Below are 19,548 nucleotides of genomic sequence, written 5' to 3' on the forward strand. Positions count from 1 at the left end.
ACATTTATCTAGCTTGCGCATAACATGACCTGCTTAGCATAATTTTTTTTCATCTGAATGTCTATTAGAATACCAGCTATATCCGTTTGCTGTCAGATTAAAACTGCTCTCTTTCTGTCTCTTAACGGTATGCCTGGCATTCTTCGTTCCATCGCTCTTTGCGGGGTCCTTAACTTGTTCTCAAGCTTCTATGTCAATCTCCAAGTCTCTGTGCCATGCGTCAGCAGCGGTAAAATTCACTGATTGTACACTTTCCTTTTCAATGATAATGGTAAGCTTCCAGTCATGACTTGACAATGTCTGCCATATGCGACCCAACCCATCTTTATTTTCCTATGAATTCCTTCTCATTATCAGGGTTCCCTGTGATTGACCTCGGTAAACGTACTCCTTCACAGACTCTTGAAGTATACTGGCGATCAAGAACTCTTGTTGCATTGCCCGGTTATTCATCATTATCTTTATTTTCTGCATAATAATCTTCAACCCCACTCTCACACTGCCTCTGTTAAGGTCCTCAATCATTTGTTGTAACTTGTCTGCAGTGTTGCTGAATATAACAATGTCATCGGTAAACCGAACGTTGCTGAGGTATTCGCCGTCGATCCTTACTCCTAAGCATTCCCAGTTTAATAGCTTGAATACTTCTCTCAACCAACCAGTGAATAGCATTGGAGAAATTGTGTCTTCTTGCCTAGCCCATTTTTTATAGGTATCTTCTTACTTTTCTTGCGTAGAATTAAGGTAGTTGTAGAATGTAGATATTTTCCAAGACGTTTACATAGGCGGTCTGTACTTCTTTATTGCGCAATACTCTTATTACTGCTGGTATCTCTACTGAATCAGATCCCTTTTCATAATCTATGAAAGCCACATAGTCGATATAGTACCAGTCGATAGACACTTCATACAGAGAGCCGCCAGTTTTCCAAGCATTGTGTGTCTTTCATCTTTAAATAAATCGACTGGTATTACATCTTCTCCTGCAACTCTTCTCCGCTTCATGTCTTGCAAGGCTCATCTGACCTCATCGCTAGTTATAGGAGGAGTTTCTGCATCCTGTTCAATACTCTTTCGAGTGGAGTTATCCTGAGTCCTCTAGATGCAGTACAGGTCAGGTAAAGATTATCTATAAGATTTTCCATGCAACAGGGCTCATTTCCTAAGACTGGAAATGGCAAGCATGACACCCGTTTTCAAATCCTTCGAGAGAAAACTCGTAGACAACTCCAGGCCGATGTAATATCGATATGCAGCAAGATATATGAGCACATTTTATGCAGTGATTTGTATTCCTAGTTTTATAAATACAAATTTTATAAATATAACTTTGCATTCCTTGTTGTCATAAGTATAAACCTAATGTTCAAAATTGGATAGGAAATTACCTAATTGGAAAAACCCACTCTGTCGTCCTGAAAAACGCCAAATCTTCAACAATAACTGTGACTTCTGGCGTTCCGCATAGACAAGTACTGCCATCCTTATTGTTTCTATGCTACAAAATAACATTGTCGAAAATATAACATGACCCATAGGGCTGTTTGGTGACAAGTGTGTGATATACTGACAAATAGTTTGCGAATGGATTTAGAAAAAATAGGGAACTTGTATGAAAAAAATTGAACATGAACGTTAATATCAATAAGTGCAATTGCGTTAGTTTTCATTTCATTTCATTTCATTTATTCAGCCTTAAGGGCCCGAAGACATTACATAAGGGGGGGCGTGCATCAAAGTCGAACAGCTTCATAAGAAAGTTACATAATGAAGCGCGCATTAGTTGTATTAGGTACATAAAAGAAAATTTCAAAAGAGAAGAAGACGGAACATATACACAGTAACAACAAGGTGATAAATAAATAGATGTGGTATTCATGTGGTTATGTTGGCATTATCAAAATCGTTTAGTTTTTCGCGAAATGTTTTGCGGTCACTGCACGAAACAATGTCATCCAGGAGTGCGTTTCAAAGTGTTATGGCATGGGGGAAGAATGAGCTGCTCATCGCCGTCGTCCGGCACTTTATCGCCGCCAAGGGGTGAGTATGAGATAAACGGGATGATGTTCTGAACGGGCATTTTAAGAGGGCGTGTCCTGAATGGGTGAAGTAAAAGAAAGTGTGAAGAAGGCAAAGACGAGAAGTTACGTGCCGTGAAGCAAGCAATGGGAGAGACAAAGTTTGTTTTAAGGTGGTTACGCTGATATGTCTTGAATATTGTGACGTAATGAAGCGAGCAGCGCAGTTTTGTATGGCTTCTAAGTCATCGGCGAGATAAGCTTGTGAGGGATGCCAGATGGATGATGCGTACTCAAGTTTGGGTCGCACATACGTTACATACGCTAGTTTTTTTTATTTCAGACGATGCAGATTTTAAGTTACGTCGTAAATACCTTAGTGTGCGTGAAGCTTCACAGCGAATTGTTTGGATATGTTTCACCCATGAAAGTGATGGCGTCATATGAACTCCTAGGTATTTGTAAGTACACGTGTGGTCAATAGGAACAGAGTTAATGCGATAAGTGTGGTGTACGGTGGTGTGTTTGCGCGTGAATGATATTACCTTGCATTTAGTGAGGTTTAGAGGCATGTGCTATTTTTCGCACGAAGAAGCGATAGTATCAAGGTCGTATTGTAGGGCGATTGTGTCGTTAGGTGTATGAAGGGGGTTATAAAGAACGCAATCGTCTGCGAAAAGCCGCAGCTTCGTTGATATGTTATTTGGAAGGTCATTTATGTAAATCAAAAACAATAGAGGAGATAAACCTGCGCCTTGGGGAACCCCGGAAGTTACACTGGTAAGGGTTGACTGAAAATTGTTAGCATACGTAAACTGAACGCGTCCGGTAAAAAATGTTCAATCCATTTGGTAATCTTGGGGCGGATACCGAGAGAGGACAATTTTGCAAGGAGATGGTTGTGAGACACGCGGTCAAAGGCCTTAGAAAAATCTAGAAAAATTGCATCTATTTGAAGGTGATCTTCCATGTGTAGTAGTAGGTCGTGGGTAAATTCGGCAAGTTGAGTTTTGCAAGACAAACATTTACGAAAACCGTGTTGTAAAGGGTAAAAAGAATTGATTGATTCTAGGTAATCCATTAGGTTAGATGCTATAATGTGCTGAAGGAGCTTAGATGGGACACTGGTTAGAGATATCGGACGGTAATTAGTGGGGTTATCGCGCCTTCCTGCTTTAAAAATGGGAATTACCTTCACTTTTTCCCAATCGTCGGGAACGTTTCCTGTGTTTAAAGATTGATTGAATATAAGGTACAAAAATTTTGTAGAAAGAGTTACAGTGCTTTTAAGTAATTTGGTGTTTATGTCGTCGCAGCCAGCTGAGGATGATATTTTTAGATAGCGAATTAAATTAGATATGCCATCTGGGTTTAGTTGCACTTCAGGCATTGTTTTTGCTGAGAAGCTAGGTAAAGGTTCCATAGTGCAGGCATTAGAGACGTGAAATACCGACGTGAAGAACTCATTTACGGCTGCTGCGGAAATAGTAGGGCTTATTAATTCATCATCTGAGTCAACGAGATTTATTTCGTTAGTTTGTTGTTTCGTGGAGATGACACGCCAGAATTTGCTTGGGTTTGAGCGAAGCATTGTAACCAGGTCAACAGAGAAGAATTTGTCCTTGGCATCAATTATTGCTTTAATATATACAGTCTCACAGAGGGGGTGTCGCTCCCATGCTTCTGGACTATTTTTACTTTTGGCGGTTCTGTAGAGGCGTTTTTTCCGGTTAAGTAGTGATTCTAAGTGTTTGTTAAACCATGGGTTATTTGAGTCGGACTTAATAATTATTGTAGGGACATATTTGTTTTTTAAGCTTAGCAACGTGTTTTTATAGAGCTCCCAATTAGCATTCACAGAACGGGTTGCGTAGCACCTTTCGAAGTGTTCATAAAAGCGAGTGAGTTCATGATTGATTAGCTGAAAGTTTCCTCTTTTATAGTCGGTGATTAATTTCTTCGTAGGTGATCTTTTTTTTAGTGGTATAGAAAGGGATACAAGAAGAAGGATACATGGGTCGCTAATTCCGGGGCAGTATTGTCACACTTGATATGTCATCAGGGCAGCTGGTGTGTAAAAGATCAATTGTGTTATCACCTCTAGTGGGGCTGGTTATTGCTTGATGGAGGTTGAAGTCTAGCGCCAAGTCTAGGAATTGTTTGGATTCATTCAATGGCGATTGATTAGTTACTGAAAGGAGGGCCCAATTGATGTGAGGGTAGTTAAAATCACCTAAAAGAAAAATGGGCGGATCGGGGAATTTGTCTTTTATGTTTGTGAGGGAACTGCGAAGGTGATCACAAAAAAGCGGATGACTGTCTGGTGGTCTATAGCAAATGCCGTATATTGATTTAACCGAGGAATTATGTACACATACCCATGTTAGTTCTAAATTGGGATCATGGCAGATGAGTGAGGACGATAGGTTGTTTTTCACTGCTATAAGGACACCGCCCCGTACTAAAATGAGTGTTGATTAACCATTGATATATTGTTGGGGAATTGTTGAAACAACTGACTTCAAGAAATTTTCAAGAGTCATTGAGTTCACTGAACCCTTGCACAACAATATTACCGTTGAGCGTTCTCAATAAACAATTTATTCGGTAATTTGTGGTGATTTTTATAGTTTTTCTTTTGTTGTGTAGCAGTTGAGTCCAGTATACAATAATTAGGACTCGCATATGAAGACATTCCAAACATGTTTTGCGATGCGTTCCAACCTCATACCTGTCACTTTGCGGCAGGTAGGTTCTTCTTTCGCCTCGCTTTCATTAATAGAAAATTATGAGTGACCGATGGGGTGGAATCGTACGTCGGCCGTCGAGCCCGGTACTCTAACAATAGGCCACGAGCGCGCGCATGCTCCTCTCATTCAAAAGCCAGTAAGCTCTGAAATGCTTGGCGTGGGCGCTGCGTGCCACTTCCTGGTGCTGTCGCTACAGCTGGCGCTTTGAAGCGCCTATCTCCGGAACCGCCCCACTTTCGTAGCCATTTTCGCTATGTGAAAACTGCAACGTTAGACTAGATTCATGACCGCCCAAGTTCATAACGATTTATTTCTTCGCCGGTGTACAAATGCCATCGTAGTTTCAACATACACTAGATGACATAACCATTGGTACGATCCGAAATGAGCACGTTTCGGGGAGCAGAAGAATGCAAAATTCACTTGCCAACACGGTGACTACGCGCATGTGGAGTTCCCCAAAAGTAGACGCGGCGGCAGCGCGGCCGGCGATAAGACAGGTGCCGACAGGCGACGACGCTACCTTCGAGCATCGGACGCACTGTGGGAACCGTAGGATGCAAGCGCGCACACGCTACAAACATACACGGGTGAGGTCTTCGAATTTCCTGCGACGTACCCTCTGTCCGTAGAACAAATATAGTTTTTGTCCAATGTCCGTGGTACTAGAGTTCAAAGAATGAACGCGCTTTGAGATCGCAGCGCGCAGCCGCAATAACCATTGACTTAAAAGAGCTTCACATTCAGCAACAGCCGCAACAGTATCACAGTTAATCGCTGTATCTGCGGCTGCTCCCGTTTCTCGCCTTGCAAGCAGCACGCGATTTATTTGAGCCTCGCCGAACGGACGTCCTCTCCCAAGCCTGCAGGTCTCGTATGTTCAGTTAAGAACACCAAAGGGAAATGAAAGAAATACAGGTAACGGACTCTTATTGTACCTTAGTTGCCACCTCGTCATCTGCAAAAACGCTACAAACTATCTTAGAAGCTTCATTTTTGTAAAAATAGCAAAACTAGTAGTAATTTGTATTTTTAGGTGGCGCGACAAACGTTAAGGTAGCGTTCGGGTGTGTATGTGTGCGCGCAAACGGGCGCAACCGAGCCTCGTTTTGCGCACACTTTTGCAACAGTACACATGGTTACCGCTAGTTTCGTAGTCGCATTTTTTGGTCGTAGTATTTATTGTTTACGCTATAAATTAGGTACTTCTTAATAATTTATGAAGGTTAGTTGATGAAAAATTATTCCTAATTAATTAGTGGTTCTTAAGTGCCGTTATTTTGTGTTTGAAAGGTATTTATAACTGAATACGATAGTGAAACCATGTGAAGCTGTGAACGGCTTTCGGACTCCGTTATTCGGTTTCAGTTGTGCGGTGTTTCACGCCTCGTGCTTCTTGACGAAAGTATTTTCTTTTCGGACATCATGACGCACATTTTAGTGAAATGCTTTAAGGGCGATAAGTGGGACGTTTATCCGGTGAAGTGGTTGGCTCACCCAACAACTAGTCTTCTACTGATGTGCGAGCCTGACGGTTTTGATGAGTTGCGCGGCAGAGGCCATGATACCTGTTGGAGAGAAGGCACCCCGAAACAGTCGCAGCCGCACTTCTGAAGATAGGTAAGTAATCTCGTTTTCCTGGGCACGTAGCCTTCTTTTCTATTTTGATATTGACGAGCGTGACATGTTAAGCACACCGTTCACTTTCTTGAAGCAAACCGCATGACCCGGAGCAAATGCGCGCGATCTCGCTGCCGCCGTCACTTCGTTTGAAACAATGGTAGGCGAAGAGGCAGCGGCGCCCCACGTTCGTAAAATTGCATTGCTTCATTTGTTCCTGTCTAATAACGTTTCCTTCATTTGTATGAGAGAACACAATTGGAACATAAGGATCGGCTTCTCTGCGCAGTGATAATTTTCTACAGTGGCCACGTCATCTTTCATGGGGGCTCACGTATGTCGTCTAAGCGCTTGTTATCGCGTTCCGATACGTGAGAGGTGCGCTGCCTTTCAAGGTATTTAGGCAGGCACTACGAGTTTAGGAGAACCGCGACAAATAATCGTGCAGCAGGTGTGCAGCCGTACCACACTCGTACCGGAAGGCAGTGTTGCACTTCACGCTTACGCATTTCGTAACTATGGCGGCCTCCGTGGCAATTTGGGGATCGAGGTCGTGGATACGATCCCTGCAGCGGCCGCATTCCAAAGGAGCGGAATGCAAAAACGCTCGTGCATTGTGCATTGTATGCACGTAAAAATTTCCAGGAAGTCAAAATTAATACGGAGTCCCCAACTACGACGTGCCTCATAATCAGATCGTTGGTTTGGCACGTGGAACATCAGAATTTTTTTTCCCGTAGTGGCTCATCGTATACCATACGGTTAGTGCGATCACCTTTTGTGCCGTAGCGGTTAAGCGCGCCTCGATTTAAGTTGCAGCTAATGATGCGGCGCACCGCGAAATATATTTCGCCTCTCTGGGATTTTCGGAGAACGGCCAACCGATTAGTCACAGCTTCCGCGCGGTGACTGTACACGGATACACAGCGCAAATGAACAGCGGTGTGGTGACGTGGTCAAAGAACACAGCCGCCGACGGGCTCACCTTATCGTCTATCACCGCCAAAACTACCGCAGTAAGCATCTTTATCTAGCGCGGTGGTTTGCCGTTGAAGGCGTACTGTACAATTTTAATAAGCGATAACCGAAACATGCCACCGGTCTCTGCTGCCTCTTTGAGTTGGACCGATCCGAATATGCGTTGTTTCCAGAAGCGAAAGGAGCGCCAATCGGCGCGTTGTCGCCTCGAGCTAAGCATCGCACTCGAGCACCGTTTGCGCGTTGAAGAATGATGCGTGCATGAAGCTAGCTCACTGCGCGGACGCTACCGCGCAACGCAAGGGCGTGTACGCGATGTTCTTCACACAAATCACGCGGGATGGTCGGAGCCACGCCGGAGCGCGGCTAGCTTCAAAGAAGCGGTACATGTTCTCACTCGTACAGGCACGCTCACGCTCGCATCGCTCTCGGCGTATGTTTAGGTCATCCCTTCTACTGAACTTCTACCCAAAGATTCGATATCTGTTAGGTATGGGCTATGCACTGTCGCGCGGTCTTTGGTTCTGCAAGGGAGCCGGGAATATTTTACCCACTTTGAAACATCGCTGTGCGTGTTTTAGCAACCATTTAGCGTAGCAACCCATTCCTTCCTTTTCTCGACGGCACTCGTAAAGAGTCGCAAATTTTTACTTGCCAGTATAGTGTCTACTTCTATTTCGTGCGTAGTTATGTGCAGTGTGTGGCAGATTCTTTATCCGCGCAGTCTCATTTTCTGTCCACATTCCCTTCTCACAGGTTACGTATATGCAGTAAATTCCCAGATGCTAAAGTGTTCTACGCCAAAAGCACCTTGGCGTCATGCAAGAGACACCCGTTGATATGTGGCTGATTCACTAGCAAGCTCGCATCTCTGTTGCCAATCTCCATCAAGTGGGATTTTCAACTATTTTTTGTGTTACTCTGTGGTGTACTAGCTGCTGCATGGACGCTGTGAAGGCTTACTTTCGATTTGCTCTGGCGTTTAGTAGCAATGGATGGGCTACCTTTTGAGGGGAGGCATTTACTTTTGTTTCTGAGAATGTTTACCAGCCTAACCAAGTGATATGTGGGTACTGTAAACAGCAGCACGAACAGAGGCGGACGACGAAATAGGTAGGAGCACACACGAGCGCAAGCTCTACTAAATGTTTGCTTTTGATGACAAAGGTATTAAACACACTGGTCATCTTGGCAAAGGTAAAACTCCGTGCGTGCTAGGCAGAAACAGCCACGTGCGACAAGAAAAAAATATGAAAAAGCCATGTCATGTAGAATAAACGTGCGTGAAAAACGAGAACTATCGGCCAAATCTATTGAAAAACGAAAAATTTGTCCGATAAGTGATACTACCCAACGGGAAATATTCTTTTGAGAACAACTTTTTCCCACTAAGGGCAACAGATAACTTGGTTACGCAATTGTTTCATTTGTGATCAATAAATATTGCCTCTGGAACTCCTCTGGTGTTGCGGTATAGAGCCGAAAGAACGATTGTTTCATCGCAAAGGCCAGAACACAAAATGACTTATGGAAGCATTATTTATTGATCACGAAGAAATATTCATAAGCAGAATTTCTGTGACCCTTAGTGGGAAAGAGTTGCTACAGTACTTCTCGTTACTATCGCTTACAGGAGAAACCTTTCAGTTTTCATGTTTTTGCTAGTTTTTGACGCACATGTTTATTCTACAGGACGTATTTCGGTCCTTTTTTGTTGTGCCGGGCTGTGTATGCTGCGCATCCATGGCTTTTTCTTTGTGAAGCTGGCCAGTGTGTTTGAAATCTTCGTCTTCACGAATAAACTTCTACTTGAGTCAGCGTTCATGTGTGTTCCTGCCTTAATTCATCCTTCTCGTCTCTGTTTGGATGGTTGTGAAATATAAATGTACACCGAATTGGCGAAGTGTCCATAGAATTGATACATGAAGTTATTTGCGCTGTTTATTTCAGGAAGAACGCTATAGGGTCTTATCTTCTTTTTGTTTTTGACACTGAGTACATTTTTCTAGTTCAATTTCAAGGAGTCCCCTGAGGAAGCCAATAAGAGTGATGGTAACTTCCTTTGTGTGTAAGATTTATGAATTTCATCCATTCAAGGCATGACATGGCACATGCCTGATTGTAGGTTGCAAGCATTCGTAGTAAGATCTACTTTTCGGTTCTCATGACGCTTCTTTGTACTGCGCTGCATTCTCCAGGCACATGAACCTTTTTATGCTCTTAGTGCATGTGTTCTTTTTCTATATGTTGGAGCGAAAATTGTAAACTTAAATATGCATATATATCATTTTCCTTGTAATCTTTTTCAACATGGGTGCGCTGTAGCTCCCTTTGTCTTTCAGTTACTGCTTTGTCCCAATTTTTATGCAACCTTTATGTATGTTGTGCAGCAAAATTCTGGTGCTATTTTAATAACATTTTATCTGCGAAATTGAGGTAATTGGTGTTTCGTATATGATTTATTTGCGTTTTTCACTGTCTCAGCAATCGGGCTGTCGAGTCATTGGAACCTTTTCTCATACTGTAAGACTATTTTTGGGGTGCTTGATACTGAAAGTGCAGGTCACCATTTATTTGGCTGTTTGGAATTGTGTTAGCCATGTGTTACTACCAATTTTCTGTGCTAAATAATTATTTTTTCTCTTATCGTTCAAGGTATTAGCATTTCCTTATCTCTTTATTGACTAAGGTAGCACTTAGTTGCTGGGTATAGGAAAAAAAGGCCCCAAAAAGTGCTTTAATTAGCTTTGTGCAAGTCCAGAAAGATTACCTGAATATGAGCTCACTAAATTGAGGAAATGCCACTAACGAACTCCTCTGCACCCCAAATTAACAAAATCAAATGGTGTACTGTTTGTTCTTGACTTGTGCCAGGGAGATAAGCTGCTTTCATTACACAAAAGCTTTACAAGTTTATTTCTGAAGAAAGCAATCCTGGCTTGTGAGAAACGATTCAGGTGTTCATGCCCGACAACTTTCTAAATGATGTCTCGTCAAATAATAGCTAAGTTGAGTGGTGTTCTTTTATAAAATAATTGGGCAACATGAAAATATATATATATCTCTCGAAGACAAAGCTCAGGCAAGTCTACTTTGGTACTTCATTAAATTTTAATCGCGGTGAAAGACGTGTGTTAAAAGTTGTATATATTTACGTGAAGTCATTTGTTTCAAGCTGGTTATTGTGCCTTCTCACAGTCAGCCGTAGCTCCTCCTGTGATGTGTTAGTGTGCGCAACATTTTAATGTAACATATCCAGATGTCTTTTGTGTATTCACACGCAAGCAGCTCCAAGTGTTCATGTGTTCAAAGTTGGTTGTTACAAGGGTATGCTTAAGCCCTGCGTTTTGAGTCGCTTTGCCTCCTAGTCATAAACTTACGTCGAAAGTGAAGAGCACAATGATCGTTTTGATTGGATTCATATGTATATGTTTTTTAGATGTATTTACACTGCTAGAGTGCTGTAGGTACAAGCCTGTGTCTCCAGGTTCAATGTAGTGGTGCCTTATGTACTGTAATAATGTTTCACGTGCACACATCTTTAGCGTAAATAAAGGTACTTCAAGTTGATCAGTCTCTCCTTTGATTTTGTGTGTGTTTGGGAAAGTTATGAGCAGGCACCGGGGCATGCAAGTGTGAACAGCGAAGCAATTTCAATATATGAATAAAAATACACTAGCCCAATGAAACGTCAATCACATTTCAATGGCGACTTCTGAAATCTCAATGGCATCTCAACTGTAGCACAATATGCGTTTCAATGCTGTGGCAATAATAACTAAACAACAGGTCAACAGAACTACCACAACGTTAGTTCAACTCAGAATCAACGTTAACTCAACAACCATTCAACAAAACGAACACAACGGGCCGTCTAAGCACAATGGACTTTCAATGGTAACTTAACAATTATTCAACATTGAGGTACCCAATGGTGTTTCAATTCGATTTCAGTGACCAATATTCAAGAGTGCTCAACACTCAACCCAACAATTCTCCAACACACTCTCAACAAATCCTCAACAAAAAACTCAACATTGACCAACAATATTTCAATGCCTTCTGAATAAATTTTTTTGTACGGGGCTTCCTCTCTTTTCCTTGCGGTCATGCCGGTATAGCATGAAATTCTTATTTAAGGGGAAAACTTCACAATCTTTCCTGTTCCCAGTCATCCATGTCTCCGTGAGAAGAATAAGGTCTGCATCGATGTCTGTGATAAAACCGTGCAGCTGCTCACGTTTCGGAATTACACTTCTGATGTTCGTGAACCCAGTGTTTACGTTTACTGACAAAGATGAACGGTTGCTTGAACGACCTGTGTTGTTTAGTCTGTGTAATTCGGTGTACGTATCAGCCTTGTCACGCGACGGATGTGCGGAAGGTACTAATGCAGGGGGTTTTGCGCATTCTAGGACAGCATCAGTTGCGGTGTCATAAAAATATGACTTATTGCCTACGTGAAGTTTGTCAACGGAAAGCTTAAACGCACATTTTTGAGGGCGTATGAACTGGAATTATTTGGAGCGTGCGTGGCGAGTAGAGGGAGCGAAATCTTCTCTGATAGCGTAGTCGGTTCTTTTCAGTTGGCGGCCGCAAGCAAGAATGTTTTCTTTAGTCTTGTAGTGATTTAGCTTTACAATAATTGGTCTCTTCTTTTCGTTACCATATTTGCATAGGCGGTGCGCACGTTCAATGGCGTTTCCGTCCAATTGCAGTTTCAAAGTGTCAGCGCAAAGTTTTAGGATCTTTTTTTTTCAGACTCTTGCCAAGTTTCTTTTTCTGTGTCATCGAAACCAAGAAACAGAAGATTGTTCCTGCGCATTCGATTCTTAGTGTCGTTGCTAGCCGCTTTCAGAACCGCGATGTCACGCCTAATTTGAATTGCCTCGTGGGCAGCTGGATCGGGATTGGTTTTCGGTTTTGCGATGTCCAGTGCGGCTAGCCGGTTGCTAATTTCTGTGAGGATTTTGTCCTGTGCTAACTGAGTGGTTTTCAGGTCATCAAGTTCGGTCCGCATAGTATCTTGGCATCCTTTTAGTTTAGTTATGACAGCCTGAATTTCTTTCGTAGGACCGGGGTTCAGCTCTACGTCACCGGAAAGAATCAATAGCAGTTGGTATAGCAAATTGAAGGCAACAGCATCCGTACACATGCGAATAGCACGGCCCCAATCGGGGTCGTAGGGGCACGACACCGCAACAAGATAACGGTTGTCACTCCGGTACTCGGCTCAGTAGCGGAGGTAACTAACCTGCAGAAATAGACGTGGGGTGAGCATGGTGTTGCATGCGGTGTCGTGCCCCAAGTGGTCGATTCGTTGCTGCGCCTTAAGTAGCCTGTACTCGGAATGCGTGACCGGTGACGTAATCGATGATAAGGGTTGCCAGGCCAGGAGAAGAATCCGGGCTGGGTCTGGGATTTCCGGGGGTGTCGGCGGGTCCATAGGTCATTCAACGATGCAGTCGCCTGCCTCGCGAAGGCACAGGGTGCTGGGCTGTGGCTGAAGCTGAAGGGAAGAGCATGAACCAGGCGATAGGCAGCACATGAGCATCTGCAGAAATAGACGTGGGGTGAGCATTGTGTTGCATGCGGTGTCGTGCCCCCTGAATGTTCTCCTGAATGCTCCTGAATGTTCCTGAATGTTCTCCAAATTACCGCACCACTGTAACATCAATGGCCCGCTTATTGACAAACAGTCCGAATACAAGTAGCTAGGAGTCTACTTCACCAAATCATTTACTTACAATAAACAGATCGACACTCTCATCAAAAAAGGCGGTAGGATGCAACATTTTATTAGAGGAAATTTCAAACAGGCGAAGCGCGGAGTTGAGGAAACTATATTGATTACATGTCAGGACAATACATGATTATGCCTGTCCAATATGGTATCTCTGTCAAGATTATCTCACTAATAAACTGGAAAAACTACAGAACCGATCAACGTATTTGTAATAACCACACCCTGTACACTAGAGTTTCAGAAATGAAGGCCACTTCAGGATGGGATCTGCTACGCGCTTTTGGGCAGAAGCGAGGGCTCAAACTAACGCACCGTGTATATCACAGTCAAACAGGTATCAGCCACTACAACTATCTTCTGGAACCAGATTACATAAACACTCGATTTGATAACAACAAAACATTTCAGCCTATAGCTGCAGAACAAACACTTGTCACTACTATTTTACCCCTAATCAATAAGAGAATGAAACCATTGATCTAATATTTTGGTATCGTCATCATCATCACCCTGGTTACGCCCACTGCTGGGCAAAGGCCTCTCCAATACTTCTCCAACTACCCCGGTCATGTACTATTTGTGGCTATGTTGTCCCTGCAAACTTCTTAATCTCATCCGCCCACCTAACTTTCTGCCGCCCCCTGCTACGCTTCCCTTCCCTTGGAATCCAGTCCGTAACCCTTAATGACCATCGGTTATCTTCCCTCCTCATTACATGTCCGGCCAATGCCCATTTCTTTTTCTTGATTTCAACTAAGATGTCATTTACACGCGTTTGTTCCCTCACCCAACCTGCTCTTTTCTTATCCCTTAAAGTTACACCCATCATTCTTCTTTCCATAGCTCGTTGCGTCGTCCTCAATTTCAGCAGAACCCTCTTCGTAAGCCTCCAGGTTTCTGCCCCATATGTGAGTACTGGTAAGACCCAGCTGTTATACACTTTTCTCTGTATCTCAAAAAATGTATCTCAAAGCAAATTATTCTTTTCTATGCTGTGATATGCTCTCTATGCTCTCTTTTGAGAACATTGTTGCCTTGAATATAAACGCTCGTAGTATTGTTAAAACGTTTCCGGATTTATTGTCCCTTATATCTGTTCATTCCCCACATGTTATCGACATCCCAGAGACTTGGCTGCACAATGGTATTTGTGAATCTGAGTTCACTCCACCCGGTTTTGTTTCCGTGCGCTTAGACAGGAATTGTGGTACTGGTGGTGGCGTGGCACTGCTTATCCGATCGTATCTACGATTCTCAGTCTTGCCTTCTCCTCCAGAAACAGAATCCGTGTGGTGTAAAATTTACCTAGATAATCGGTGTATTGTGATTAGTGTTATCTATCATCCCCCCGGCTCTATTCTTGACGTCCTTCATGCTGTTGCAAATTACATGAGAGAGATTAACATTGCTTCGTCGAATTTTATCTGTACGGGTGACTTCAACGCCCCTGGCATCCACTGGCCATCGCTGTCTCCAGTCGGTCACGGCACAGCTATTTGTAATGAACTAATAAACATTTCCTTGTCGTTTGGACTCACCCAGAGACTTGGCTGCACAATGGTATTAACGAATCTGAGTTACTAGTGCAACCAGGTTAAACTCCATCCTGGACTTTGTTTTTCTAAGTGCTAACCTAGCAGAACGTGACTTTTCTTGCGAGGTAATTGATGGTATTTCTGTCCATAAAGGCGTTTTAGTGTCACTCTCTTGCCCAATTTCTAAATCCCACTACAAGTTTACTCGTTTCCCTGATTTCACTCGTGCGGACGACAACTCCATTACTGATGTCTTATCTGATCATTTCGATACGTTTAGTGCACTTTCAGATAACCAGGACGTCAACTGCCTTGCTAATTACTTTGAGCATCTTGTCGAATCATGTATCGAACATTTTGTGTCCATTAAAACTAAGAAAAGAAATTCTAACATTCCATGGATGACTCGTGATATCTTGCATTTGTCCCGTCGCGTTCGAAGGTTAAGGCGTTCCAGAAGAGGCACTGATCCCATGGCGTTGGATAGATTTGTTACGGCAGAGAAAGAACTCAATCTTAAGTTGCAAAAGGCCAAAGATTTCTTTTTCCGCGTTTGCCTGCACAGTTTGTTAAGAACTAACCCACGAAAATTTTGGTGTTCTATTTTACCTCGCGATGCTTCATCTACTGCTTTCAGAATAGATAATTGCATCATCAACGACCAATTCACTGACGTCACAGTCATGCAAAATGCTGCAACACGCCATTAATAAGCACATCACGCTCTTTCTGGAATCAAATAATTTACTGTCTAACATGCAACATGGGTTTGGGCACGGTTTTAGCACGTTAACGCAGCTAGCTCAGTTCACGGATGACATTTATTTAGCCTTGATGTAGGCAACCAGGTTGATGCCATTTTTATAGATTTCTCGAAGGCATTTTACACCGTTTTACATTCTAAACTTATTGCTAAACTTAATGCTATGCTGAATAATCCTCATTCAGTAAACTGGATTTTAAGCTTTCTCTCATTTCGCTTCGAGTTCGTCTCTTACAGTTCGACTGACTCCGCTACAGTTGATGTGACATCAGGTGTGCCCCAAGGCTCCGTCCTTTGGCCGCTACTTCTTTATTATATATAAACGATTTGCCACTTCACTGCTCTTCTAACATCCGTATTTATGCTGATGACTGCGTTCTATATAAAGTGATTAACTCTTCTAATCACCCTTATCGCCTTCAAGAGTCGTTTTCTAGGTTTCGCGATTGGTGTCACACTTGACAAATGAACATTAATTTCAATAAAACCGTTTTGATGTCTTTCTGCAACAAATCTTCCCCCTCCCTTTTCAGTTACTCGTTCAATGGCCATTCTGCAGATAAGGTTTCTGAGTATAAGTATCTTGGTGTCATTTTTACGCATAACATGTCATGGTCTAAACAAATTGATTACATATGCAGTAAAGCACTAAAAAATTAGGTTACTTGAGGCGAACGCTAACCCGATCTCCTAAAGACACAAAGTTCCTAATGTATAAATCTCTAAGCCGCTCTTTTCTTGATTATACATCTGTAGTTTGGAGCCCGCATAAACAGTTAGAGATTAATAAGCTAGAAGCAATACAGAAAAAAGCTTTGCGATGTCGTTACGATCGCGACTTATCGCCCACTTCAACGCTTTCTTCCTTGAACCTAAACACGCTCTCTTCTCGCCACCGTGTCAAATCATTAAAATTCTTTCATTGCATTCTCAATTCTTTGGTTAGGCTCTCAAATGATAATTACATTAACTTCGCGCCAGGATCATCAACGAAAAGGCATCATGACCTAAACTTGATACCCTACTACGCGCGTACTAACGTGTTCAAATTCAGATCTTTTTCCCCGCTCAATCGAAGACTGGAATTCATTACCTGGGTCCATTCGCTCATGCGGAAGAGGCCTTTGCCCTGCAGTGGGCGTAACCAGGCTGATGATGATGATGATGATGATGATGATGATGATGATGATGATGATGATTCGCTCATTCCGAATTTTCGCAACTGCCATCCTAGATGCATAATCGTGCTCACCCATGTCCGGCAGCATTTGTATAACTTCTTGTGTACTTTCCTTTCATCAGTCTGACGGTGGTTTGAAGCAGAGTACTCTAAGTTGCACTGTACAAGAAAATAAATAAATAAATAAGTATAAATACATACATTATTTACAGCATAGATACATCGTGATAAAGGCGGGAACAAAAACCTAACCGCTAACAGAAAAGAATTTCGCAAGAATATTTTCCTATCAATCATAAACACTGCAATGATAATAAAAAAGTATAAATAAGGCACGAACAAACACTTTTTCAATAAATTTAGCCCCCCCCAGCTGTAATTTAGGAGTGGTATTTATTTTATTTATTTATTTATTTTATTTATACATACTGCAGAGCAATTTGCGCTATAGCCGGAGTGGGTTGAGAAAATGTACAGAAAATGCATTGGAGTATACAGCGGTAAACAGAAGGGAACACTTTTACAAAAGAGCACTGCTCTTTTGTCGATTGAGCTTCTGAACAACACTTTGCAATGTTGCGAACGCGGTTTAAATCATGGTTCAGGTTCCTCAAGGACGTGCGACGTAATGCTCGCGCATTTCTCTCAGATTTACCCCGACCTCGCCATTGAATTTTTTTGTCCCTAGGGATCCTCCTCTGACTTCTCGGCTTGGCTCACTGCTGAAGACATTCATCAGCGATGCATATCTTCTAGGCAAAAAAAGAAAATGTGTACTGACCCAGAACGGTACTCAGCGCGACCTGGAAAAGTTTTTTTTTTTTTTAAGCCATCAAGGTGCTTTACAGTCATACGAGAGGGCTACTATCGCTCAGTCGCACCCATTTCGGTACAAATGTCGGATGTCGTCACGTTTATTTACAAGAACAACTGGATGCCAAAGGAAGGTTCAGTTTGTGAGCCCAAGGAATTGTGCGGCCAATGGGCGCATCTTGGCCTTTTGTGCCTTCCCGACGGCCGTCCTAGGCACCTTGGGGTCGTAGATGAAGTACCGTGGAATCTTGAAACGGGTGAGCTGCGAAGCACAAGAATAACACCTAAATAAACAAAGTAACGTAAATAAGAAACGCAGTCTGCAAAAAATACTTTATTACAAATGAGAAAGAAAAACAGAGAACACAGGCGAAGGGAATAAGCGGTGTTTACATTGCTCACACACGGACACGTTATGAAATCTTGCGGCATTATGGTGTCTTATATTGAAGAAGCATATAGCGAGAAAGCAAAGCAACCTATGACGCATAACCTGTACTTTTATATTTCTTTTCTTTTCTTTTTTTAGGTATTTTGTTTTGCTGCGGTCACATAGGGCAAGCAGGCAATTTTTTTAAAATGAGACGCAAGATAACAACAATAAGAAAGCGTAACAAAACTGTTGACATTATTTTTAGGAGTGTGCAAATAATTGTTTTTCGCATCGAATCGAGTACGTATCGAACAGTGCCAGAACCGAAGCGAATTGAATGGTATATCTAATACTTTTTTTAATACTTTGCAAATAATATACAGACTTCTCACCAGCAATATCACACAATTGTCACGTCGGGGTTTTGACGGCGCTAGAAACTTTGTAGTTATGCTACACGTTAAAAATCATGCACTATTTTAAACACGCAAAAGGATCCTTAAGTATAGCAAAAACGTTTGTTCGCCAACTCAGCGCTCTTCTGAACGTACGTGGTCATGCGTTATCACATTAAGGTCACAAACAAAGTCTTGCCGCCCGAATAACCTTCGTGTATGCCTTGTACCGAAACAATAAATGTTGTTCATTTGCCGCGATGGCTGAGCGAACGAATCAAAGAAGCCCTTTCTCCATTTCATACAGTCAAAGCAGATGGAGTCCCTATTGCATCAAATATGTCGCTCTGAAATACGTTCATATTTAATACGACAAGAGGACTCATGTGCTGCATCTATACATAGCATCTAGACAATACCCGCTGCCTAACATCACGTCACGTCACGTCTCGTCTAAAGAAAATTTTATTTTTCAATCATCGTGATTTTACTGGTAAAGTGCTGCTTTCTGAGCGACAACCTGATCTTGTATGGTATCTCCGCCGCACAGGGTGTAAGAGTTATCGTATTTTAGCTTCAATTTCACGCTTCATCGCGCACAATCGACGACGTGAAATATTAGATAACTATTCGAAAAATATTCCGGAGAGCACTTCGTATATTAGGAAATCGAATAGGAGAGTTTTCGATTCGTTATTCGAAAGTATCGAATGTTTGCCCACCGCTATGTAATTAGGAAGAACCGATCAGAAGTATGAAAAAATCTTAGGACACCTAAAAACTTCAAATGGGTTGTAAACGGCAAAGCATCAATATCCGACTGAACACCGCTGATCGGCTCTTCCAGTTATGAACTCCTCGCTGGTAAGTGAGCGCGTTGAAACGCTCGGCCAACGCCTCCCAGATAGCACAAATGCCGGTGCGCTTCGATCCGCGACGTCATGCTACCTTGCCGGACTATCATAGAATCGAACGGAAGGCTCCCGAGTAAGCCGCGGTGAATTTGACGCCACCGCTTTCACCACGCCGCGCTTCGCGAAATAAAAATTTAGGGTCTAAGAAGCATGATTTCATGCTACTTACGCCGGGCCTGCTAAGTGAGAGGCGCTGGTTTAGCCGAGTGGTTAAGGTGCTCGGTTTCTGAGCGAGGAGTCGTGCGTTCAAAACTGGGTTACGCCAACTTTTTTCCTTACGCATTTGTTCTGTTTTTTATACAATAATTTAAATATATCGATTACGAAGGCGAAGTGCGAACGCCGGCAGGAGCTTGCACAGACAGGGAACGCGCGGATAATAAAGGCTTGCGAAGCGGGGGTGACATGGCGTCGCGGCGATGCCCACTCCTCTCACGCGGCAGTGCAGCAGCAGGTGTTCCCT

General features: G+C 42.7%; 1 protein-coding gene across 2 annotated transcripts in view; it reads right to left on the reverse strand.

The window, feature by feature from the left end:
- Positions 1-17,474: 17,474 nt before the first annotated feature.
- The window catches only part of LOC135907308 (medium-chain acyl-CoA ligase ACSF2, mitochondrial-like), a 133,092-nt gene continuing 131,018 nt past the window's right edge, over positions 17,475-19,548 (reverse strand). For both annotated transcript variants that reach the window (XM_065438996.2, XM_065438995.2), the window contains one exon: positions 17,475-17,665. In XM_065438996.2, coding sequence (XP_065295068.1) covers positions 17,540-17,665 — 126 coding nt within the window. In that variant the 3' untranslated portion in view covers positions 17,475-17,539. The remainder of the gene's footprint in view (positions 17,666-19,548) is intronic.

Source organism: Dermacentor albipictus, chromosome 7 (assembly GCF_038994185.2).
Source record: "Dermacentor albipictus isolate Rhodes 1998 colony chromosome 7, USDA_Dalb.pri_finalv2, whole genome shotgun sequence".
Lineage (NCBI taxonomy): Eukaryota > Metazoa > Arthropoda > Arachnida > Ixodida > Ixodidae > Dermacentor > Dermacentor albipictus.